This window comes from Ochotona princeps, chromosome 17 (assembly GCF_030435755.1).
Source record: "Ochotona princeps isolate mOchPri1 chromosome 17, mOchPri1.hap1, whole genome shotgun sequence".
NCBI classification, from domain to species: Eukaryota; Metazoa; Chordata; class Mammalia; order Lagomorpha; family Ochotonidae; genus Ochotona; species Ochotona princeps.
This window is the reverse complement of record NC_080848.1, coordinates 8,668,205-8,693,041: the sequence shown is the minus strand read 5'-3', so window position 1 is coordinate 8,693,041 and position 24,837 is coordinate 8,668,205. Positions and strand designations below refer to the sequence as shown.

General features: G+C 48.7%; 2 protein-coding genes across 2 annotated transcripts in view; one reads left to right on the top strand and one right to left on the bottom strand.

Moving 5' to 3' along the window:
• Nucleotides 1-1,453: 1,453 nt before the first annotated feature.
• Nucleotides 1,454-24,837, top strand: part of ARSG (arylsulfatase G) — a 116,571-nt gene continuing 93,187 nt past the window's right edge. The window contains exon 1 of the mRNA XM_058676431.1: nt 1,454-1,713. The gene's annotated coding sequence lies outside the window, so the exon portion shown is untranslated. The remainder of the gene's footprint in view (nt 1,714-24,837) is intronic.
• On the bottom strand, nt 7,307-24,418 carry SLC16A6 (solute carrier family 16 member 6). Its single transcript, XM_058676426.1, has 6 exons — nt 22,323-24,418; nt 18,123-18,361; nt 15,838-15,981; nt 13,832-13,960; nt 10,482-11,297; nt 7,307-9,245 (listed from the first exon to the last, which is right to left on the bottom strand). Exons 1-6 carry the CDS (start codon nt 22,388-22,390, stop codon nt 9,019-9,021), a joined length of 1,623 nt encoding a protein of 540 aa, XP_058532409.1. The 5' UTR covers nt 22,391-24,418; the 3' UTR covers nt 7,307-9,018.

Here is a 24,837-nt window from a genome sequence, read left to right as displayed (position 1 = left end):
GGCATACTGATATGGTTAACACAAACTTTGCATTAACCAAGGCCAGAATGGCTGCCAGCTCTTGGCTGCTTTTCTCCCAGCAGTGTAACCCTTGCCTTGGCACAAGGCAGCCTAGGCAGTTGGGGATTTAGAAGGAAGCTATCGGGCCAGGCCTGGTAGCCTAGTGGTGAAGGTCCTCACCTTGCATGAGCCAGGATCCCATATGGGCACTAGTTCTAATCCTAGCAGCTCCACTTCCCATCCAGCTCCCTGCTTGTGGCCTGGGAAAGCAGTCAAGGACGGCCCAAAGCCTTGGGACCCTGCACCCACGTGGGAGACCTGGAGGAGGTTCCAGGCTCCTGGCTTCGGATTGGCGCAGCACCAGCCATTGCAGTCATTTGGGGAGTGAATCATCAGATGGAAGATCTTCCTCTCTGTCTCTCCTCCTCTCTGTATATCTGACGTTGCAATGAAAATAAATAAACCTTAAAAAAAAAAAAAGAAAAGAAAAGAAGGCAGCTATGCCACCAACGTGTGGTTGGGGATTTGTCAAGCACAGCTTCAGTCCCGTAGGTGCCCATTAGTCAAAGCTACCGCAGTTCATCTTTGTTTAGATGAGCTGCTGGGGATTACAGGTGTCTGGATAAGCCGTAAGGTCTGCTTGTGCCTGCTCTGCAGCGTGCAAGCCAATCAGTGCATTGAAGTGAGTTGGGTGCTGGTGTGTGACACAGCAGTGCAGATGCGACCTGGGCCCCCCTCATCTCAGGCTGTGTTGTGGATTCTGGCTCACACGCTAGCAGGCAGCAGGTGATGGCTCAAATGCTTGGTCCCTGCTGCCCATGTGGGGAACCTGGAGTCCCTGGCCTGGCGTGGCCCAGCCCTGGCTGCTGTGGGCACCTGGAAAGGAACCAACAGATACAGAGATACCTGTTTTCATGTCTCTCTGCTTTTCAAATAAATAAAACTTGACTGAAAAGCAAATTATTCTAGTTAAAATCCGAGTAAACAAATTTTATGGAATAGGCATTTATTCAGCAAACCACTTAAATACTGTGGATAATTTCACATACATTTAGACAATTTCTAAGGATTAAGTGAAAAAATACAAGTTGTTCATTAAAAGCTGCGAAATCCAGGCAGATTTCGCCCTGCAAATGCTGACTAAACAAGGTATTGAGCTAGTGAAGAGCGTTTTCCACTCCCTGAACACTGATCCAGCTCTCTCCCAAGTCAAGGGAAGGATGAAATGTTGACGCTTTGGTCACTCTACTGTGAGGGTTACTCATCCCTCAGTTCTTGGCCCCGTTTGCCTTGGGGAGCGTGGGCCTCTCTGCTGGGAATACGCTGACTTCAAACCGCAGGCGGGACCCAGGTCGTTTCCGCTGCCAGAGTGCTCAATTCGAAGCAGGCAGCAGCCGGGCCGCTAAAGCCGGCCCTGGGCTCGCTCGGGCCCTTCCCGTGCAGGAAACACGTCGCTGTCCCCGGCTGCGCCCAGGCAGGCGCGGGCGCAGGATCTGCAGCTGCCGGCGGCCCGCGCACCACCTGTTTCCGCCCGCGGGGACTTCCCCTGGCGGGGCGCAGCAGTGTGCGTCGGGGGGCTGAGGTGGGCCTCTCGGCCTCCTCGGGCGTCAGAGGCGCAGGCTGCGCTCGTCCAGCGCGGCCTCCCGTGGGAAGCCCTGCCTGTGCACCCTGGGCAAGGCCTCGGAGAAGCAGGACGCCGCCCGCGCCAGAGCAGTGAGTGGAATGTGCGTGGGCAGAGCGTGGTTTGCACGTGTGAATCCCAGTCACTTTCTAGAGTCTGAACTCTAGAGGGGCAATGTCTGATTAAAAAAAAATAGGATCAAGCCAAGCGAGACGATGTGGGTTCCATTTGTCTCGTTAGCAAGGGCAGAAAGCGGCAGGTGAAATTAATCCTTCATTTAATCCAGTGCAATCAAAATACGATCTCGACTTGTAATCGGTATGCTGATTTTTCTGCTTTCCTTCCGAGTCTCAGGATTCCGTGTGTATTTCACGCTTGGATCAAATGTCAGTTCCTGCTGACCACACACACGCTGCAGGATCCCAGCAGTCCCACGTGGCTTGTGCCTGCTGCCCTTGGCCTCCAGCCCTGATCAAACAGGCAGCAGCTCTGGTCTCCCTGCCTAGAGGCTGCATGGAATTGCATGTGTAGGAGAGAGATTTCCAGCTGAGAGGGTGTGAGCCCGGTGAGGGCTTCTGAATTCATCATGGATTCAGTTTGGATCTTGTTACTGTAGATTTATTTTTGAAGTCTCCTCTCTCATTGTCTACCACCTGGTGTCTCCTTTAAATGCATTTTCATTTTCTGGAAAGCCAAGATGGGAAGTGTTAGCATGAGGTGGTTCATCCTGTCACAGATAAGGAAACAAGCCTGCAGTCACTGAGTTAACGTGTTGTATGTGTTTAAACCGATGGCAAGAAGGGGACCTCCACGTGTCCCCAGTTTTGAGTTCTACATCCATTTTAGCATGCAACATCAAATTCAAATGCCACTAGCCCAGATTGGGACCATTTCTCACAGATTGTTTATTTAAGGGGTGATAACCATAAATTTGCTTTTACCTTTTCTGTGCCAGTGGAGCTCTCTGGGATGGTTCTTCAGGCGGAAAAATCAGTCTGTATTTCCTTCTACCTTAGCACCAAAGGAAGCATGCCACAATGTCCAGCAATAGCACTGGCTGCCACTTAGGGTTGTAATAAAAAAAAAAAAAAAAAACAGCATGACAGTCGAAAAGGGCTTGGGAAGATAGGCTAAATTAAAGTGTGCTCCAGTGATGGGTTAAAGCTCACAGCCCCCCATTTGCGCATCACGCTTGATGTCAATTTCTTTACCCCTTGGTGTATTCCTCCTTCTGGCTGACCCCGCCCTGTGTGATGCTGCAGTGGGGCGCCTGGAGACCACTGCATAGGTTTTGAGCGTAATGTTTTTGGTGTTCTGTGGACGTTGAGTGGCCCCAGTCTCCCCTCCCCGACACCCCCAGGCTCTCTGGAGCTATAATGCACACGGATACTGGTTCCCCCCTCAGTAATTGTAGGGGTGAAGAGAAGAGCCCATGAACAAAGAGCTCCTTCATTCACTTAGCACGTTTAGGAAGTGTCGCCTACAATCCGCCAGGTTCTACTTAAAGCCAAGGGAACACAGTCGTCAGTGAAAAACTGACTCTGCCCAAGGAGTAAGCTCAGAGTCTTCTAACACGGCGAGGGGAGGGACAGAGTCTCAGGATGGTTAGGAATGCCTCCATCGCCAGGTGACACTCGGAAGTGACCGCATAGAGGGGTCCTACCATGGATGTAAGTAAAGAAAAGGCATCCCCGATGGCCTGAGACCACGGAGGTCGGTGTAGGGCCAGTGTGGAGGGTGTATGTCAGGCCTGTGCGTTGGAAGCTTCAGCAGGGGGTGCTGTGCTGTAGGACAGGCTGCAGGCAGAGCAGCCAGAAGTTACTGTGACAGTCCTGCCAGGACAGTCTTGGCCTGCTCGTAGGTTGTTCACTGGCAGAGCTGGCCAAAGCAGTCAGGTCTCTGAATGCACTAGGTTTGAGCAGGAGGATCCCACATCTCCCGGACATCCGGGTCCTGTCCTCACAGGTGTCCAGGGGAAAATGTGGGTGAGGCAAAAGTGATCTGTTCATTTCTTTGAAATTTAAATATATATATATATTTCTTTAACTTTGAAAGAATTAGAGAAAAGAGATCTTCCGTCCACTTGTTTGCAATGGCCAGATCTGGGCCAATCAGAAGCTGGAAGCCAGGAGCCCCTTCTGGGTCTTCCATGTGAATGCAGGGTCCCAAGGCTTTGGGCCGTGATCCGTTGCTTTCTCTGGCCACAAGCAGGGAGCTGGATGGGAAGGGAGCAGCTGGGACATGACGTGGTGTCCATTTGGGATGCCCATGCCACGGAGGATTAATGCCAGTCCCTTGTTTTTTGTTTTTTGTTTTTTTCATTTTAACCCAAACCAGCATCTTTCTGTTTCATTTTCTGGAATGTTCTCAGTCCCTTTGTGTAAGTGTAGAGCCCAGAGTTTGGGTGGGGCGTCAGCAGTGTACAGCAGAGGTCTGTGGGAAGCGCAGGGTGGCCAGCTGCGTGGGCCGTGAACAGAGGTTCTTGAGTGGACTTGCTGGCTGGTTATATGAATGAAGGAGAGCTGGACCTTCCTGTATGATTCTGCTTGACACTCTTGGGTAGTGCATCCTGTGGTGTCAGATGAGCCGGCCACTTTCTCTTCTAGCTAGCCCGTGGCAACAGAAGCCGTTTTGATTGAGCTGGAGGATTTTACAAAAGGGTGGTGGAGCAAGTTCCGCTGCGTTGCCCGGTTGTACTTGGGTCATTATCAGCAGTGAACACCAGGGGGACCTAGTTTCCTTCTGATGCGTCGGTGCTGGCCGGCCCACCTGCTGCGGTCCTCTCCAGGGGTTGGTGGCTGAGAACGCGGTGCGGGTATTTTTTTAGCACGCAAGCGTTCCTATTGTCTTTAAACTGGCCATTTGAAGGAATGTTCATAATCATTTAAAATGGTAAAGATAATAACTATCAACCTGGGACCCTCTGAGCGAACCTAACTTAAGGGAAATTTTACAAATAAAAGGATCGTGATGCCTTCTGGTTTAGGATATCTGGAAAGGGATATGGAAATTGAAGTGTAACAAATACTGCCAGGTGACCTGAATCTGATCCCCAGAAATCCTGATTTAGAATCTATTTTCTGTTTTATCACCAGGTATTATTTATGCTAAAGGAAATACTCACAAATGCACAGTACATTACAGGAGTGTAAAGTTGGTTAATTTTGTTCAAAGGTTTAGGAAAATTGTATCAGTTAAGGATATATTTGCCTGAAAAGAACAACTGGTTTTATTATTTTTGTTCAACAGGCAGAGGGACAGGGAGCATGATTACCCGCTGATTCACTCCCCAAGTGCCAAGATTAGGATAACCCAAAGCTGGCCACTTGGCATTGAAGCCAGGTCTTCCACAAGGGTGGTGGGGGAGTCGAACCATCACTGCGGCTCCCCTGGACCATACAGAAGTCCAGAGCCGGGCCTTGAACCCCAGGTGGTCTGATGTGGCATGTGGGCATCTTAATCGCTAGGCTGAACACCTGCCGATTTTTGCAACGGCACCAATTTTATTTTGGGGTTGGAAAGAGACAATATGTATACTAAAACGTTAAGTCACCAAGGTCAAGGCGGAACCTCTGGTGGCAGGAAATAAAGTGGTAATTAATTGGTAAATGTGTAATCAGCTGTTGGAGCTTTCCTGTCCCTGGCACCTGGGTCAAAGATCCAGCCCCTTTTGTCAGATGCTGGTGTTCAGCTGAGTGGCTGGGCCCTTCCACTGTGCCAGGTGTCCAGGGCAGATGCTAGGAACAGTGCTTACAGCCCAAAGCCTTCCAACCACTTCCTTCCTTCCTTTCTCCCTCCCTTCCTTTTTCTCTTTCTTTTAACAGCTTGTGCACTAATAGTTATGGTGTTTACCTTTTTTTAGACGATTGAAAAAATCAAAATAGTTTTTGGTGGGTTGTCAATTTTCTGAAATTCCAATTTCAGGAACCATAAATAAAACTTTATTGAAACAGCCATGCTCACTGAGCTCCGTGTGCAGTTTCTGGCCTGCACAGTCTTAAATACTTTCCACCCTGCCATTGACTTGAAAATTTTTTTTTAACTTTCAAAAAAATGTGCCCAACATGATACTGTAATGGTTAAATCCTCGCCTTGTGTCAGCTGGGATACCATATGGGCACCAGTTCGTGTCTTGGCTGCCCCACTTCCCATCCAGCTCCCTGCTTGTGGTCTGGGAAACCAGTAGAGGATGGCCCAAGGCCTTGGAATTCTGCACCCACATGGGAGACCTGGAGGAAGCTCCTGGCTCCTGGCTTTGGATCAGCGAAGCTCTGGATGTTGTGGCCATTTAGGGAGTGAAGCAGTGGATGGAAGATCTTCCTCTCTGTATCTCCTTCTGTCTGTATATCTGCCTTTGCAATAAGAAGATAAAGTAACTCTTAATTTTTTTTTTTTAATTTGAAAGGCAAAGTGATGGAGCAGAGGGTGAGACTGAAAAAGCTGTCTTCTCCACCAAATGGTCACAACTTTTCATTCCATTTTCCCAGGAACATTTGGGATGCTTCTTCCTTTGATTATACTTTAAAAAAAAAAAAAATTATTTGAGGCTGGAGTTGGCGTGTTAGCTCAACTGGTTAATCCTTCACCTCCAAGTACCTCTGTATGGGTGCTGGTTTGTGTCCTGGCTGCTCCACTTCCCATCCAGCTCCTTACTTGGGGTCTGGGAAAGCAGTGGAGGACAACCCAAAGCCTTGGGACCCTGTACCTGTGTGGGAGACCTGGAGGCTCCTGGCTTCAGATCAGCTAATCTCTGGCCGTGGGTGGCCACTTGGGGAGTGAACGAGCAGATGGATGTTCTTTCTGTCTCTCCTTCCCTCTGTAGGTCTGCCTTTCCAATTAAAAAAAATGCATATATATATATATATATATATATATATATATATATATATATATGTTTCTTTTAAAGTATATATTTGAGGCATATAGAGTAAGCTCTTACCTCCCAATTCACTCCCCCAAATGGCTGCAATGGCCAGGGCTGGAGCCACAAGCCAGAAACCCAATCTAGGTCCCCTCCAGGGGGCAGGAGCTGTCACTGGCTGATTTCTAGGGTGCGTGGTTGGGAAGCTGGGACTGGGAGCCAGAGCCAGGAATCCAAGCTGGGCACTCCAGGGCAGGACGAGGGATTCTAAGCATGAGGCTCAGTGCCCTCTCCTTGTGCAGTCTAATTTCTGTTTCCCTCTCCTGTTGACTGTTACTTAATGCTTGGCTTAAACGACTCATAGTTTTCTCATGTGCTTTAATGTGTATGAAAGGTTCAATATAAAGGGTTGTCCTGTTTTGAATGAAAGCGGAATAGGAAGGACAGCAGGGGGGAAGAGAATACTTCTTGGGAACTTTTATGTATCTCTAGTAGTTAATTTGCAGTAGAGGAAAGTTTAAAAATCACTTATTTGAAATGAATCTTGGCCATCTGCAACTTTACTTGGCTCACTGAATGCTGTGATAGTCAATTAAAAAGCTTATAGCTGAAGAAACTCAGTCTTTTTAAGTAAAAAAAAAGCCATAACTTTATTGCAAATCTAGAAGTACCAGAATGTCACTAATATGGACCAAATCACCAATTTTGCTTTTTATTTTCTTCCAAACATGTAAAATCTTGGCTTACTGACCTATGGAAGTTGGCATACATTTTTTTTTCCCATGCAGTTAACAGAAATGGACATAGAGCAGATCCCTCAGAAATCAATTATAAATATGAAATTGTATTGAACATTCATAGTAAAAAAATACGTCATAAAGTGCTGAAGTCATTTGCGTGTCAGCAGAGCAGCCACGCACTCCGAGTTCCTGGCAGGCAGTGGCAGATCCGCTGCCTCCCGCCTGGCCTCAGGGGGTTAGTGCCCCACAGCCTTGGTCCTCGCCCTCCCCGCCCTTCTCAGAGGTTTACAGATTGTCCTATTTCTATGGCTGATAAAAATGCTGTACAAACTTTAGCCAGTGGTGATGAACTATGCCACTTTCATTTCAGTGCACAGAACGATTCAAGCTTTTGTGTACCTGTTAACCAAACTAGGCTTGTTTACAATTTTTTTCCCCCTGAGTTGTCATAAATGAACAGTAAAGATGAAGAAAGATGGAGCAGCAAGCATTGACCATCACCCGGAGGGTGAGACTCAGTAGACCAGGCGACCCAAAGCCCACCTCCCACCCTGACCCTGGCCTGCTTTCCAGAAAACTGCTCACACACCATGTAAGTGAAACCCACAGGAACAAACATTCTATGGAAGACATTAAGTTGCAATTGGTAACTCATGATGGTAATGAACACAGATGTCTCTGCTACTCCCATAAAATACAGAAATGCTTCAACTCTTCGATGCTTTTTAAAAAAAATCATAAATGTTTCCACAAATTTGATGAAATGTAATGCTGATCAAAGAAGATCCTCAAGTATTCTTAGGTGATGAAACAAATGATTTGTGAAAGCTAAGGCGATTTGCTCTCCATTCCCCCCCTCTTAAACCGTGTACCCTGCCCCTACTCCAACGGAAGAATCATGACCACGTGGCTTTACAGAGTAACTTGACAGGGTAGGAAGGATGCTTTGAGACATGAAGTGAGTTGCAGAAAGGAGGTAAAAAAAAAAAAAAAAGCTTCTGTGTCTCAGATCATGTTTCATTTCTTTTGATTAATCATTCTAGAATAACTTAATAATAAATAGTGGTTTAAATTAAAGACACTATAATCACATATTTTGAATAGTTAAGTCATAGGAAACACATTTTCAAATGCCATTTCGTAATATTCTGTATTGAAATACTTGTGGTGATGACTGATTGTAAAAAGTGGTGATCTTCCCATTGAGGAAGTGCAAGGTCTATATATATATATTTCATTTTTTTATATTAGTCAAATGCTTGATCTTAAGCAGGCTTCATTCCCATGCAGTGTGTGGAAACATCAGAGGCCGCAATTTGTTAATGAAAATCTTAGTATTTCTCAAAGCATTTATAAAATTTATTCCTATTTCTGAAAACTGGAAGCTTTGAAATGATTGGTTGAAGGTTTTCTGTTTGAATGGTCAATCTCCATGGCCTGGGTGAGCTGTTGGTTTTCTAAGATAGTCGTTTATGACGTGGAAATGCGCTTAGAAGCCCCTTGTCGCTTCATGTCATGATTTCAACCTTGGAATGTGAGTGTGACCTTTGTGTTGCTACGGACTGCAGCCAGATTCATACAGGGAAGAGTGTTTTGTTGTTTCTGTTTTGGCTTAACAAAAAGAAGAAGAAGCAGCAGCAGCAAAAAGGAAAACTTTAGGGGAAAAGAGGGTAGTGTGTTCACTCCTACATTCCCTTATGTTGCAGGGGGACGGAGAAGTGCGCTCCTCTGCCCCCTGCCCCACACTCGTCTCACCCCCAGCCACCGTAACAGCCGCTGCTCCCTAGGTGAGCCTGTCATACTGGCTGCGCTTTCCCAAGATCCATTTCCAGAAAGTCTTCAGGGATGTCTTCCAGAGCTTTCGTGCGGTGGCTCTCTGCTGGTGTTCTCGCGGAATGCTGGCGCTGGCACAGTCCCTTTTTGCACGGTCTCACCAGGGCCAGGCACAGGGCGGCCACAGCCATACCGGCTGCGCAGGAGTAGAAGGCCCTGCTGTAGATCTTACTTCGGTCCACCAAGAGGCCTGGGAGAAAGCAGGGGCACCTGTCAGCAACCTCGTTATAGACACAGGCCCCCTCCTGTGCAACTCAGAAATATCACCATTTCTATGGCTTCTTTCTGTTAGTTCATTTTTCTAAGGAAAATAGGGTGCTGAGGGTAGAGAGCTCTATTAGACTCAGAGAAAGAAAGCAGGCAGAGGAAATACAACATCCCTAGTGTCCCATAACACTAAGTTGCTCGCTTGTTCTGGGGGGTGCAGGAAGTTCCCCCAGTACAGAATCTAAAATCCAGCACAGTGACCTGCACAGTTTTTCTGCAAGACACAAGTGGCTGGGTGTCTTCAAAAGGTCTGTGGAAAATGTATCATAAAATAAAAACCCCAAAAGCCAAAACCTCTGGATTTCAAAAATGTTCTGCCTGCAAATGCATTTCTATTTTCATTCCATTTTCCACCAGCTCCGAGGAGCAGCATTAGTTGCTTTGGAAGGACAGAGATGTGTTTTTGTCACTGGAGTTCACGTAAGGGGCTCTTGTACCCCACCTAAGGAAACAAACCTGCGTCCTTTCTAGAAGGAATGTTTCTGTGCTCATCTGCTGGGTCCTTGGCGTGCGTGCCCCTGTCTCCCTGTGAAGTGCCACTCCTTCCGCAGAAGGGACCGTGGCTTACAGAAGTCCCTGAGTTCTGCTGGTCCCAAAGTCCCCTGGGCTATCCTGGGTGCAATCCATGCTTCCTTTCTCAGCAGGATGATGGGCAAAACCTGGGGTGCCTGGGGCGCAGACACAGGTGCCAAATCCTGGAGGCATCACCAATATATGGAAAGGGCCTCGGGTTCAATTTTTGGGCCTTCAATTTCCTCCTATATATGTAACTTTTGTCATTTCCTTGAAAAGGAGAGATAGCATGCGTCCGCTCTCCAATGCCCTTAGGCTCTGGGAACAGGCTGGGCTGTAGCTAGACGCCAGGGAGTACGCTAGGTCTCCCAGGTGGACGGCAGGGACCCAGCTAGTGAAGTTGTGACTTACTGCCTGCCAGGGCGGAGTGGAGCTGGCCCAGGATGCCAGGCACACAGATCGGCGACACCAACATTCCAGGTGGCATCCTCACCGCTGTGTCCCACACCTGCCCCAGTTGCCTCCTGTTCACATCAAGAGGTTTGGCTCAGATAATCTATAAAGCCAGGGAGCTCTCAAATGCAAAGAAACTAACAATGGAAGGCAGCACAACTCCTTAAGGGTTTCTCTATCAAATGTCAGTTACCTGCCAGGGGTGGTCCAGCCAGCCCTGCGATGCTCTGGATGAAGACGTACACTCCGGCTGCGGAGGACATCTTCTCGATGCCCACAACGTCGTCCTCTGCAAGCAGTGGGATGTGGGTCCCTCCTACAGTCCCGAACATACACCCAAAGAACACGCTGCAGGCCATGAGTCCCCAGAACTCGGTGGCAAATGTGAAGGCAAACAGAGACACGGTGAGCAGGATGACGCAGATGAGCTCAATGTAGATCTTGCGAATGGGCTCTCGGTTGAGGACCAGACCAGCTCCGATCCGGCCAAACACCTCGGCGATCGCCATCGCCGACAGCAGGAAAGCAGCACGGTCCTCGTGGACACCCAGACTGATACCCACAGGGATGATGTACAGAGGAGGCGCAAAGAATCCCAGCGTGGCAAAGAGGCCAAACAACGCATAGCAGATAAAGCTCCTCTCTCTCAAAATCGAGAAGTCTATCAGGGGGGCTTTCTCAGCCCTGCGTGGGGAGCCCGCCTTCACCAGGGCTCGCTGCGTGTCCGCCCTGGGCTCGGGTTCAGAGTTAGCATGACTAGGCACGTTTTTTGGTGAGGTAGTTAGTTCCACTCCTGAGTCGATGGAGTCGATTGAGGTCCGCGTTTTCTCATTTTCAAGCATGTATTGCACTTCCTTCCGGTTCTCGTGGGGAACCTTCCTGGGCGATCCAGGTCCTCTTATAACCAGGGGCCTGAGCAGTGCCCCGCAGACCACGATGTTCAGTTGCAGCAGGCCCACGAAGAACAGGCTGTACTGCCAGCCAGTGTGCTCCTTCAGAGCTGTGATGGCTTGGAGAAGCAGGAGTGGGGAGGGAACAGAGTGGAAGGTCAACAAGGGAGCCAACAGCAGGTGGAGGCATCAGGATGAAACTGGGGAGCTAGGGTAGTCAGGATGTTAACCAGTGGTTCACCTAGACCAGCCATTATCCTAGGTTTTGGCACATTTTGTGAATCAGTGAGGACAAAGTGTGGTGCATATTTATGTAGAAGACATGACACTTCAGCCCAGGTTTCCAGAAGTTTGGAAGGGGGTATGTCTCCAGGAAAAAAGTTTGGAAAAGTTTAAAAAGTTTGGAAAGGCATATGTTTCCTGGTAGGAAGTGCAAGAAATAAAACAGGTTTGAGATGGCCATAGGGTTTGGCCAATAGCAGCCCGCAGGCCACCCAGATCCAACTCCCTACTTTTGTCCATAAACCACAATCCAGGGACACCCTGTGTCCTGACAAGAGCAATTGGGTAGATATGCTAGAGACTTACATAATCTGAAAGGCCTGAAAGATTTGCTCTCTGGCCTTCAAATCAAATGAATGGCCCAAGCCCTGAGCCACATCATTATGGGGTCACTCATTCTGTTCTGAGGCGTAATGGCTCAAGTAAGAAATGAAGCTGACAGTGTGGTCGTCCCTGGAGATGGTCCTCCAGTTTCCACCTGAGGGGTGGTTGCACGCTGCTGCAGTTCTCCCTGGAGTGAAGGTGCCTGCCAGGCTGCTGGCCACATCCTTGAGCGTGACTCAGGACAGCCCCAAGGTCTAGAGTCACACGGGATGTCGTAGGCCCAGCAAAATCGCTCAGTGTTGTCCTAGTCATCTCAGAAAGGCTCAGTGACAATAATCTCATTTTTTCTCTATTACTGAGTGTGGCAGGCGCCCTGACCCGGGCAGCCAAGAGCCCCACCCTCCTTGGGGGACCCCATGTGTCTTACTCATGCTCTTGCTCCCCCATTCTCCACTCATCAGGAAATCTTAAAATCACAAAACAGTTTTCAGCTGGAGTGGTTCCAAGCACCCTGTACTTATCTGGCGTTAATTGCTCTAATTTTCCTTTTTCTGTTTTGTGTTTCTTGAGTGCCTACCACATGCCTGGGCAGTGCCTGAAGCCAGGGCATGAAGTGACAGGCACACTCACCCACTCACAGGCCAATGATTGCTCTCCCATTGACACTCCAATCAGAAAAACTTGAAATCCTCGAACAGGTGGAGAGCAGGACACTCATGACAGGAGGATGCCCGTCCTCCCACCTGGATGCAGCCAGCTGCTGCTTGCTTTGTCCTGCCGAGAGCATGCTGCACGCACACTCCCCTTCACTGCTCAGACACTGACACACCACCCTTAATGCAACCCTCTGACTCATGAGTCAAGAAATGGCAGAGTGAAAGATTGGATCTATGTCGCCAAGGTTATCCGTTCACCACTTTAGTTTGTTTGTAGTTTGCATAGTAAATGGTAAGATTGGAAATAAGCCAGGGAGAAACATTTTGCTGACGGGGCAGGTGTTGTGGTGCCACAGTGAAGCCCCTTCGTGGAATGCCCACAACCCCTCTAACAGGCCTGGCTTGAGCTCTGGCTATTCCATGCTTCCAACCCAGTTTCCTGCTAAGAAGCCTGGAGGCAGTGGACGATGGCCCAGTTTCTTGGGTTGCTGCTGTCCGTGTGGGAGGCAGGCTAGAACTCCCGGCTGCAGCCTTGACCCAGCTCTGGCTGCAGGGGGCATTTAGGGAGTGAAAAAGTGGATGGACAGTCCCTCTCGCTGTCATGTTGCCTTTCAGAGCAACCAATAGATCTTTCAAAAATTTGTATTTTTGCTGAGATTATCCACACCGAGATAATAAACTGACTTTATTAGCTTAAGTGAAGCCCCTAATGAATATAGCTTTCTTGACCAAGGAGAAAAATATTAGCATGAGCAATTTCAAATCATTAAATCCTTCGGGAATGCATTCCAGAAGGCCATACCACTGACGACATGCCACGCATCGTCCTTGTCATGTAAGGTTGGACTGTTACTAAAATGGTTTGAACTTGTAACATGGGGCTTAGGAAAGACACATCCTAACACTGCACTAAGGAACAGAAGGTAAACACACCTTCGTTATGTAAATAGCTTTTAAAAAATATTGCAGTTTTTCATCTTGAAAGGCAGAAAGAGAGATCTTTTATACACTGGTTGGTTCACTGCCCGAATGCTTGCCAGCAGCCAGGGCTGGGCCAGGGCAAAACCAGGAGCCCAGAACTCCCCTGGCTCTCCCATCACAGTCAAGCAGCTGCGTCATTATCGTCTGCCTCCCAGGAAGCTGCATCAGAAGCGGGGTCGCTGGAACTGGCACTCTGCTATGGTGAGTGGCATCCCAAGCAGCGGGTACCCTGCTATGCCATGTGGGCTCCCAGACAGCAGCTTCCCCTGCAGAGCCACCACACCTGTCCCCTGGGGATAGCCACCTGGTAGCATTCAGACTGCTAGCAAACGTTAGCACAGCAAGGACACCCGAGGGCAGCCTTCACACCCACGCCCCGCTTGCCTGTGGACTGTTGGAGAAGAGCCTACCTGGTGCAAAAGCAAACACAGCGAAACACTCTCCCGTGGAGGCAATAGCTGTGACGATGGAACGCCTTTTGTCGAAGTACTGGGACAGAATGGTGACTGCGGGGAGAAAACTGAAGCAGCATCCCAGACCTGAGAGAGAGAGAGAGAGAGAGAGAGAGAGCGCGAGCGTCACCAAGGGCAGTAAGCACCCTGGCCAGCCAGGGAAGCCGCGCGCAAAGGGCCTGAACTGCTGCCTTCTGAATCCGAAGTTCTGGGAGCCAAGGAGCTCATTCTGGAAAAAGGTGGCAGAGCAAACAAGAACGGGTTTTGCTGACAGTCTGCGTGAGCTGCTCCAGTTGTTTTGGGGATGCCAGGAGTATCAAAACTCATCTATTTTTAACCTTACACACATAAAAAAATCTGCGTCATGAATATAGCTTTTATGTAAAGGTACCTTTAAAAGGTTTTGGAAAATAAAGGATAAGGTTGCTAGGTCCAGTGCAGTGGCTCCACAGGCCAAATCCTCTGCCTGCTGGTGTCAGCATTCCATATGGATGCCGGTTCATGTCCTGGCTGCTCCACTTCCCAATCTAGCTCCCTGCTGATGGCCTGGGAAAACAGTGAAGGATGGTCCAAGTCCTGGGGACCCTGTGCCCACTTGGGAGATCTGGAAGAAGCTTCTGGCTCCCAGCTTCGGACCGGCCCAGCTCTGGCCATTGCAGCCATTTGGGGAGTAAACCAGTAGGCGCAAGACCGCTCTCTTTGTCTCTTCCTCTCTGTAACTCTGACTTCCAAATGAAATAAGTAATTTCTTTTTTGAAAAAAGATAGCGTTTCTCTGGTATAGAAAGGTTCTGTATAATTACTGTTTTTCGGGAACTTTTTGAAGACATCCAATATACTTGCATTTCAAAAAAAATTATATTCAAATCAACTTACCCTTTCATTCGATTTTTCCATGAACTTTTCTGAGTCACCCTCACATAAGAATTGTATTTAGAAATATGTAAGTCTGTTGACATGCAGAGAAATACATGAAATTGTTTTTTCATTGGGAAGGCAGGGAGAAACCGAGCTGCCATCTGTTGGTTCACTCTGAATGCCTGCAAGGGCAGAGGCCGCACTGGAACAACCGTCAGGAGCCAGGAACTCTGCTCAGGCCTCCCACACGGGTGGCAGGGAGCCAAGTACTTGAACCATGAATGCAATAGCCCGGGGTCTGCCTTGGTGGTTGGCAGTTGGAGTCAGGAGCCAGACCTGGCAGTCAAACCCGGACACTCCGACACAGGAATTGGGCACCATAAGTGCCAGGCTAAATGCCTGCTTCCATGAAAAATATCTTAAGTGTGCAAATCTGAAGTCACACGTGTTGTATACACACCTACAGAAAGCTGTGCATATTATAGAAGTCTTGGGATCAGATGTGTTTTAGATTTCAGATCTGTTTGGATTTGGGATATCTGCATGTACATAGTGAGTATGGATGGAATTCAAGTCTAAACATGAGAGATTCATTTATGCTTAGTACTTATACACATAGCCCAAATATAAATTTTTTTTTTTGCCATCTTGTAAATAATTACGGGTATGAAACAAATGTTTAAGATACAGAATTTTCCACCTGTGGCATTGAGTAGGAGTTCAGCAAGGTTAGGATCTGGGAGCCTTTCATATTTTGAATTTTCAGAGTAGGATATTCAGTTTGTTTGTAACAGCATGACAGTGCAGCCAGTTGGCTGCTACTTAGGATGCTGGCATCGCATACTGGAGTGCTGGTTAAAACGCCAGCTGTTCCACTTCAAATCCAGCTCCCTAGCAATGTACCTGAAAGATGTGCAGAAGCTGGCCCAAGTGCTCAGGCCCCCTGGCACCTGGCAGGAAAGCTGGAATTGTGACTCGAGCCAGAATTTGAACCCAGGTGTTCTGAAGTGGCATGCAGATACCCCAAGTGTCACCTTATTTGGTGGGCCAGATACCCCTCTCTCCCACCCCAGCCCCAGAGAACCTTGGAGGAGGAGGCACACTTACCTGAGACGACCCCAATGGCGATGTACATGTGATAGACCTTTTGGGAGAAGGAGGCTATCACCATTCCAGTGCTGACCAGCACCCCGCCCAGCATCACTGCCAGCCGGTGTCCAAAGCGATTGCTCAGGATTGCAGAGAGGGGAGCTGCAAGGAGGAACACACACGCTGGGTCACTTGTGAGGGCCTCAGGGCGTGCTTCTGTTAGGACCCTTCCTCCTGGTCTTGGGCATGCAAGACTTACTATGTCTTGTGCAATGGCTACTGTGATCAATTAGTTTGGTATGCATTCCAACCAGGCAAGATTGTCCCGATTTGGGGGGTGGGCATCGTTAGGACACAGCAGATGAAGTTACCACTTGCAATACCAGCATCCTGTGCTGGAGCCTCAGGGCAGATCCCTTCCCATCCAGCTCCCTGCTAACACACCTAGGAAAGCAGCAGAAATGGCCTAAGTGCTGGAGCCCCTGCCACCACGCGGTAACTCTGGCTCTTGGCTTCAACCTGGCCCATCCCTGGCCTTTATGGCTATCTGGAGATAAGGCAGAGGCTGGAAGATCTCTGTCACTTGGCCTAACTGAAGGACATGCCAGAATAATAGTATAACACACTGGTATTTTTAGATGAGAGGTTTTGACTCACAAGGAGTCACTACACAACTGGAGGTGCATTTATGCAGTTTGTGATCCTGTAAGAAAAACTGGCTTTTCCGTGAGGCCATGAATCACTTTTTTTCCCCCTCTACTCACTACTTTGGATTCTTTTTAAATGTTTATTTTGTTTATGTGAGAGAAAAGAGTTCCCACCCGCTGAGTGACTCCTCATATGGCTCACCAGGGCTGGGGCTGAGCGGACAGAAGCCAGGAGCCAAGAACTCAATCCAGATCTCCCACATGGCTGGCAGGAACCCAGTGCCAAGACCGCGGCTTCACGGGCCATATTAGCAGGAAGCTGGAATCCGGACGTGGAGCCGGGTGCCAGATCCGGGTATTGCAGCATGGGCCGTGGGTGTCATGGCTAGCGTCTTGATTCCTAGGCCAAATGCTCCTCCCTAGATTCTTTTAAAAAAGCTCCATTTGGAAGTCAAATGCTAGTTAGTTTCACGTGACTTTCCTGAAAGTGATACAGGATGAGAGTTCGGTACATTTGGGTCACGCACAGCTGAAGTTAGTCATGGGCTACATAGTTCACAGTGGCGATGAAACACAATCTGCTCAGTGTCTTTCAGTGCTCTGTAGGTCGTTTAAAGCTGGCGAATTAATTTCTGACTTATGGATCACTTCGTATTGGTTCACTTGAGTCAGTGAACCACTGAGAATGGGGCTCGGAAGACCAACACAGAACATTCTGGATAGAACAGTAAGAACAAGTATTCTGTGTTGTTGGGTTAATGCATACGTATCTATTATGTTAGTTACTAGAATGCGACCTAACATTAAGTTTAGTTCATCAGGAAGGCACCATCACTTCAAGCCAGTGTGTTAGTTCAAACATAGCAACTAGAATAACAGCATTTAGAAGAATTATCTTCTGTTGAAGTCCTAATTATCTTGGTTGTAAAAGAGCTGAGGCATAAGCTTTGAGATTTTTCTCGATGTTTGGATTGCTGTGTGTAACGTTTCGGTACTAATTCACTTGAATGGTCTTCCTGAGACAAGTGCACTGACCAAGCTAAGACCAGTAGGTCAAAACCATACTAAAACATCATACAATGATGAGTCAGTAGAGGTCCTCCAGGAAAGCAGGTGTTTGGAATTTGGGGTGTCTCCTCGGGACAACAGGAGGGTGCTTCAAAAAGTTTGTGGGAAAAGGAAATTCAAAGACAAATGTGTTTTGTGGCAACAAGTTTTTTGAAATCTGTAAATAGTGTTCTCATAGGGGTGCTTGCCATGAGCTTCCTGAAGATGCCTCACGTGAGAAATCTTTTTATTCTTTTCTGTTCACCTGTCCACCCTTGCATGTCTGTGGCCTGTTTGCTGAGCGTATCTTATGAGACCTGGCCATGGCACGCCGAGTCCTCACGGGAGTGGTTTCCACTATCCTCCAAGCACTCTGGAGGTCCCATCTATTGTGTACACACAGTAGATGATGAACACATCTGTTTAGCTGAGGGCAGTCAGAGCTGGCAAGGAAGACTGTTTTCCATAGTGCCTCTTGCTTCTTGCCAGTCCCCCAACCCCCTTCTTTGAAGCTACAAAGGGTCAACAGAGCATCCAAGGGGGATCATTGCAAACACACTGGCAAGTTAAAAGGGCCTACGTCATGATTGGGTTGCGAGATGTACTAACCTGTAAACGTTAAGACAAACACACATATAGATATTATCCATGAGATCCTGCTGTTGGATTCGTCAAAACTCTCCATTAAGTCCTTAAAGAAGACGCCGAAGGACTTGATGATGCCGTAGGTAAAGACTTCGATGAAGAAAAAAGCAACAGCGACCACCCAGCCCCAGCCTCCATCAGGCACTTGAGTATACACATTGGTTCCGGAACAGAACATTGATTTCTTCTGGGTCATTCTTAATCTGAAACAGAAGGTTTAAAAAAAATCAGAATGGCAATAGCATGAGGGTTGAATACTCTCTGGGAAACACAACAGACAAAAGCTATCATGTCTTTGGTTGTTGAATACTTAAGTCATGCACTCTCAGTGTAAAGTCTGTGGATGACTTTCCCTAGTCTATATCTGTCTTTGTATTATATTTGGAGCCCCCAGAACAATTTGGAGGTAAGACTTCGTTGTGACATTTAAATGAGAAAAATAAAGAAATAAGGAATCAGGGTAGAATATTAGGGTTACTTGGAAAGACAAGGCATGATCACCAGCTCAGTGACGCTGACCTTGAAGGAGGCAACCTGGGAGGCGAAGTGTACGTGGATGATAAGGAATGTCGAGCAAAAACTAAGTTTCAGGTGGATCTTTAGCCTAATGTTTGAGACACCTGCTGCCCAAGTTCAAGTTTCAGCTCTGGCTTCTGAGTCCAGCTTCTTGCTAACGCATACCCTGGTAGGCAGCGGTGATGGTTGAGTCCTTGGGTTTCCGTCTTACACGTGACTGAGTTTCTGGCTCCCAGCTTTGGCCTAGGCCATTGGGGGGGGGGGGGTTTAGGTAGTGCATCAGTGGATGAGAGCTCTGTCTGTCCGCATCTGGTTCTCAAATAAATCAAGAAAATTTTAAAACAAAGTGTGGATTTCCTCAAAGTTGATCGCCACTTGGTTTATTATCTTTTTTTTTTAAAGATTTATTTATTTTTATTGGAAAGTCAGATATACATAGAGGAGGAGAGACAGAGAGGAACATCTTCTGTCCGATGATTCACTCCCCAAGTGACTGCAAAGACCGGTGCTGCGCCGATCCGGAGCCAGGAGCCAGGAACTTCCTCCAGGTCTCCCACATGGGTGCAGGGTCCCAAGGCTTTGGGCTGTCTTCGACTGCTTTCCCAGGCCACAAGCAGGGAGCTGGATGGGAAGTGGAGCTGCCGGGATTAGAACCGGCGCCCATGTGGGATCCCGGGGCGTTCAGGGCGAGGACTTTAGCTGCTAGGCCACGCTGCCGGGCCCCACTTGGTTTATTATCAACTGAGCACCTCAGCTCATGATTAGTATTCTAGAATCCAGTGATGGGCCTGGGTATTGGTAGCCTTAATCCCCCTCCCTGTAACCTGTCTATTCCTTTCCCAAGCAACCTGCACCCTAACACCTCAAAGTAAGAGAGACTCACTGTGTAGTTAACACTGGAGTGACGCCGGCTGGGCTCAGCCCTCTAGGCTGGGCTCCCGCACAGGAATACTGCCCCGTTTGAAGGCCTCTGCAATTTCAAATACCCCGAAACACTGATAGGTATTTTTAGTCCAAGGAAACAAATTAATATGTATAATAATAGAGTTCGTGGTTATAAAGTTCTTCATGGCCCCCAACTCGGTGAATTCTTTACAGTTACACTGTTAAAGACTGGTGAACTCTCAGAGCCCTGAGTGGCTTTTTTAGCCATACATTGTTGTATTTAAGTTAGCAAGGCAGAGGTTTTATTGATTATGCAAAGCAATGGAAACATACATTTTCTTCTCCCGAGAGATCCGTCAGATTCTAGTCTGGAGTCTCATGTCCTGAATTCCCTGAGTGCAGCAAGTCTGACCTGAGCAAGTTATTCCATGCATTGCTAGTGCCATCCCCCAGGCCTCAAGCGTGGGAAAGAGTGTACGGTGGTCACTGTCGACTCGTCGCTTCAATGAACGGGCTTGACCATGGGCTGCTCCAAGAAGCTGATGCTGCCCGTGGCCAAGGCCACTGCACAGCTGTGTGGACGTGCCTGCCTGGCAGCAAATGGGGAGGTGGTGGGTGAGGCTCTGAGATAGTGCCAGGTGCAGGCTGGCCAGCTGCAGAAGGGTCTGTCACTAGCATGGTGCAACATGGAGCTGACATAAAGCAGGAACCAGGAGCCCCCTCCCCCTGGCAAAGGAGATTTCTCACAACATCCTTCCTTCGTTGGCTTTTCCAGCATTACTGTCAAGATGAGGCAGCTGGGGCAGAGGAGTGAAAACAACAATAGACTTTAAAATCTGGAGGGTCAGAAACAAACAAGCTTGTGGGGTAGAGTGGGGGTCCACGTGGCCAACGTGGCCTCAGGTGCACCCCGCGGGCAGGCCATCCGCGCAGGCTTTCCCCAGCGAAGCCCAGGACGCCCTTTAATTGCCAGTTAGCTGGCTCTGTCTGTCTGGTCTGCTTAGTCTTTGTGAAGCCCTGTGGGGTCATGCCATTCTCCAGTCTCCTCTTCCTGGAAGAGAAACAGCCCTGTGGAGCCTCCCCCCACAGCAGCCGTCATGCTCAGACCCCACGCAGCTTGTTTCTTCCGGGTCTAAGACTCAACTCTTGCCACCGTGGCTGTCCACCTGGACCGGGGCCACACCTTTCCTCTTGTAACCTGCAGCCATCTTGGCTTAAGGGGCTGTTCTTCCTGTGGCAGGTCTCCTTTAACCATGGGCTGTTCTTTACCTTTTTGTACTTCTCCTACTTTTTCAATTATACAGTCTCCTATTTATTCAGTGATTTTTTTTAACAAGGCACCCACAAGGTGCCTGACCCTTTATTTTCACTGCAGGAATTTTCCAGTGAAGACTGTGAGATGGTCTCAGCCTCCACAGGTGAAAACAGGTGTTAATTAACACCTGATAACAAAGAACCTTGGGGCTGGTGTGATGGCATAGCAAAACTAACCTTCTGCCCGCAGTGCTGGCACACCACATGGAGGCCAGTTCTAGTCCCGGATGCCCCCACTTCCAATCCAGCTCCCTGTTAATGGCTTCAGAAAGCAGCAGAGAGGCTGGCCCAAAGCCCTGAGTATCTGCGCCCACATGGGAGATCTGGAAGAAGCTCCAGACTCCCAGCTTGGGACTGGCCCAGTCCTGGCCGTTACTCCTTTTTGGGGAGTGAACCAGAGGATAGAAGATCTGTCTGTCTCTTCCTCTCTGACTTTCAAGTAAAACAAATCTTGAGACGCTTCAGGTGGAAGTGCGTCCTAATGAAGTCTTCCTGCCAGAGACATCAGCGCATTTCTGACAAGGAGTCAGGACTAAGTGGCTTCCACGCCCAGAATCTTTTCGCACAGTGTTTCTTACACAGGAGGCTGCCCGGGGGGGCTCAGGACTGACGGGAATAAAAATGTATTGGGATGAAGTTTGAAAAGTACCGTCTGTCCGCGGGGAGAAGCCAAAGCTCTCCCTGGTGACAAAATTGCTGCAGGTGCGCGCGCCACCACTATCCTGGGAGCGTGCTCTGTGTCAGGACAGATGGCAGCACTGGGATGCAGGATGGTGGTGCCAGCCTACTCCCCTGCTGTGGACCAATGGCTTGCACCTGCCACGGTTTGCATGTTGCTACCGCTACCTCGGCCCCTGCCGTGACATCACAGTTCCACAATGCGGAAGAACTTGGGACTCATCTTGTGTAGGTCCACTTTGTGAGGTGTCACTCATTTGGCAAAAGAAGGGAACAGAGCTGGGAGCTCAAGGAAGGGCTGCCGGAGCCAGCCTCCTACCGAGCCAGCCTCCCACCAAGCAAGCCTCCCACCGAGCCAGCCTCCCCGGCAGCCTGTCAGAGGCCCAGGGGGAAGGTGCTGGACTCAGAGACTGCATCAAAGCTTCCTCTAGGGCAAAGCGGCCTGGGAACCCTGTGGGTGCTTCCCTGTGGAATCTGAGAAAGCCACATGCCCTCTTTGGGCCTGAGTTGAGGGAGGTAGGACTCCTGAAGGCTGGACACTTTGGAATTTGGTGCCGAACTACGCAAGGTTTATTTTGCTGCAAAATGCCTGAAATCCATGCATCTGAGGGAATCTTGGAAAAGTTCATTAAAAAAATGTATCAGATGGCATATAGCAGTTGCCGCCTGGGACACCCACATCCCATACTGGAGTGCTTAGGGCCATTCTGCTGAGGGGCCCCCTGGGAGGCAGCAGGAGACAGCTTAGGCGGTCGGGCCCCTGCTACTCACGTGGGAGCCCTGGGCTGAGTTCCCAACTCGTGCTTTCGGCTCGGCCCAGTCCTGGATGTTGCGGACATTTGGAAAGTGAGTCAGCAGATGGGAGATCTCTGTCTCTCTCCCTTTCAAATAAAATACATGAATCAATGAAATGATACACAGATAGTGAAAGTTTTTCTATCAAAGTAAAACATCCTTTAATTCAGTTTCCCCATCAGCTTTCGGAGGTGCCCTTTTATTAATCAACAGATTCCTTGGGCCAAACCTGGTGACCCAAAGAGAAAGCCAGCAGAGGGCAAATGGCAGACAGCGCTTGCACGTCTGGGGTAAGAGTTGGCCACTGGTTGGATGTGGCCCACGAGAGATGGTAAGGCTGGTGGATCTCGTGACCACCTCACTACTCTCACGCTCTGAGCCCTTTCCGGTGTGCTCAGTTGCTTTTCCCCCCTCTAGACTCCGCTTTCTGTATGTGCTTCTCTGTGGCGGCAGATTCCAGGGTAGCCCCATGTGCATCCTTGGGTTTCTGGAGGACAGAAGTGTTGCTGCTTCTTCTAGCTAGGATCATCCTGTGAAAGTGATAGCTGGAATCTACTCCTGCTCTGAAAAGTCTGATGCCTTTAGCATCCTATAGCCTGTTATGCGAAAACTACTGCAGAGACTGATAATAGAAAAACCCCTTTCCCGGAACGTCCTGCCTCTGGCATGTAAGATGGCATGTGGCAGGCTCCTCCAGAGCTATCTGCAGCTCTTCCAGTACCTGGCACAGCACGGGGCACCTAGTAGACACTGACTACAAGCTTACATCATGACTCCGAGCGTTCAGCTGCCGTCTGCTAGGTGCTGTCTGCCTTCCTCATTCATTTAGCAATTGTTGGTTCTGCAAACACAGCCACTGAGGCCGGGGTTCAGGAATCTGGTGACCTAGAAGTTTCTACAATTTCCAGAATATGGAAATTACCACTGCCTTCTGGTTTTACGGACTTGGGCGTTTACTGGGTGGGAAAAGACAGTCATGGGCTGTGAGATCTTACTGGCTGATATGGAACAGCAGTCCCGACCCACCCTAAGCCAGGCCCCACGCCTGTGCAGAATCCCCTGGCCTCCCAAGGGTCCCCAGCTGGTATGCAAGGGAGCTGGCAAAGATTCACAGGCCCTCGGATCACTCCGTGCCCTCAAGTATCAGCAGTTCTACCGGGCAGCACTGTGGCATGGTGAATTGAGCCACTGGCTGCGCCCTGGCTGCTCCACTTTTGATCCAGCTCTCTGCTAAGCAGTACAAGATGGCCCAAATGACTGGGATCAAGCGGGAGAACTGGGGGAAGCTCCAGGCAGGGGATGAACCAGTGAACATGGAAGATCTCTGTAATTCTTTGAAATAAATAAATAAATCTTGTAAAAGTAGCAGCAATTCAGAATAGTAGCAGGTCCTTTAAAAGCAAGGCCCAGAGACTTGTCTTATCAAAGTCCTCAGGCCATATTTGTTGAGCTTCTGTTTACCATTAACTGGCTGTAGCAGCTTAGAGAAATCACTTCAACTTAGGGCAATCCCTTCTTGCCTCGATTTCGTCATCTCTAAAGGCAGGGGTCTTTCAGATCTTACCAGCTGTACACGCACTCCCACATATCTGAACCAGGCACTTCCCTGGTCCTGAGGGCTTTCTGAAGGTGGCATAATGACCAAGGACATGGGGCAGACTGAACTATTTCCTAGAACATTGGGTAATCTTACAGATTCCCTTAGAGCAATGATCCCTCTGTTAAGATTTGGAAATCGGCTACAACCTAGGAATTTTAAGGTGTCCAGTGAAGATGACCCGAGGGCATGGAAAATGAGCAAGACTAGATTACAGGACTGTGCTAATCTGGGGTCAGCTCAGAGCAAAGTTCAAACGACAGGCTGTGGCATGGACAAGGCTCAGCTCCTGGCCCAGGCAGAGCCGAAGCAAGTGCATTTCAAACTCCCCATTCTTCTTAAAGGCGTAACCTTGAGAACCGCTTCTGACAAGTTCTTTCTGGCCCCAGTTGTCAAAACCAGTTTATATCTATCCACTAAAGTTCATTCGAATTCCATATATATATATTTTTAAATCCCAAATCAAACCTGGAAAGCTGCCAATCCACCATTTTTTTTTTTTTTTTTTTGCGAGACCATGATGTGGAAACCCAAGCCCCTAATTTAAGTGTCTTCCTCAGGAGTTCCACTGAGGAAAGTCTTGTTTTGGAAACCACAGAAGGAAAACTCAGGGCTGGTGGCACTCGTTAAGATAGAAGGTGCTTTTCCACTTGGCTGCATTCTTTATTTACATCCTGCAAGTTTCTATCTTGGGCACCCTTCCCTGACTTAGGAGGAGAAGTGTTCTACTATATTCCTAGGCAGGGTGTATTGTTGACCCCCCGCTCGCTCCCCACGCCAGGACACAGTACTTGGGACACAGAGCGAGGCATCCCCTAAGAGATTTCAGCAGAAAGCCCGAGCACTTTTTTTCCCTTCCCAACAAGACACCCATCTTAATATGATTTGCAAAAA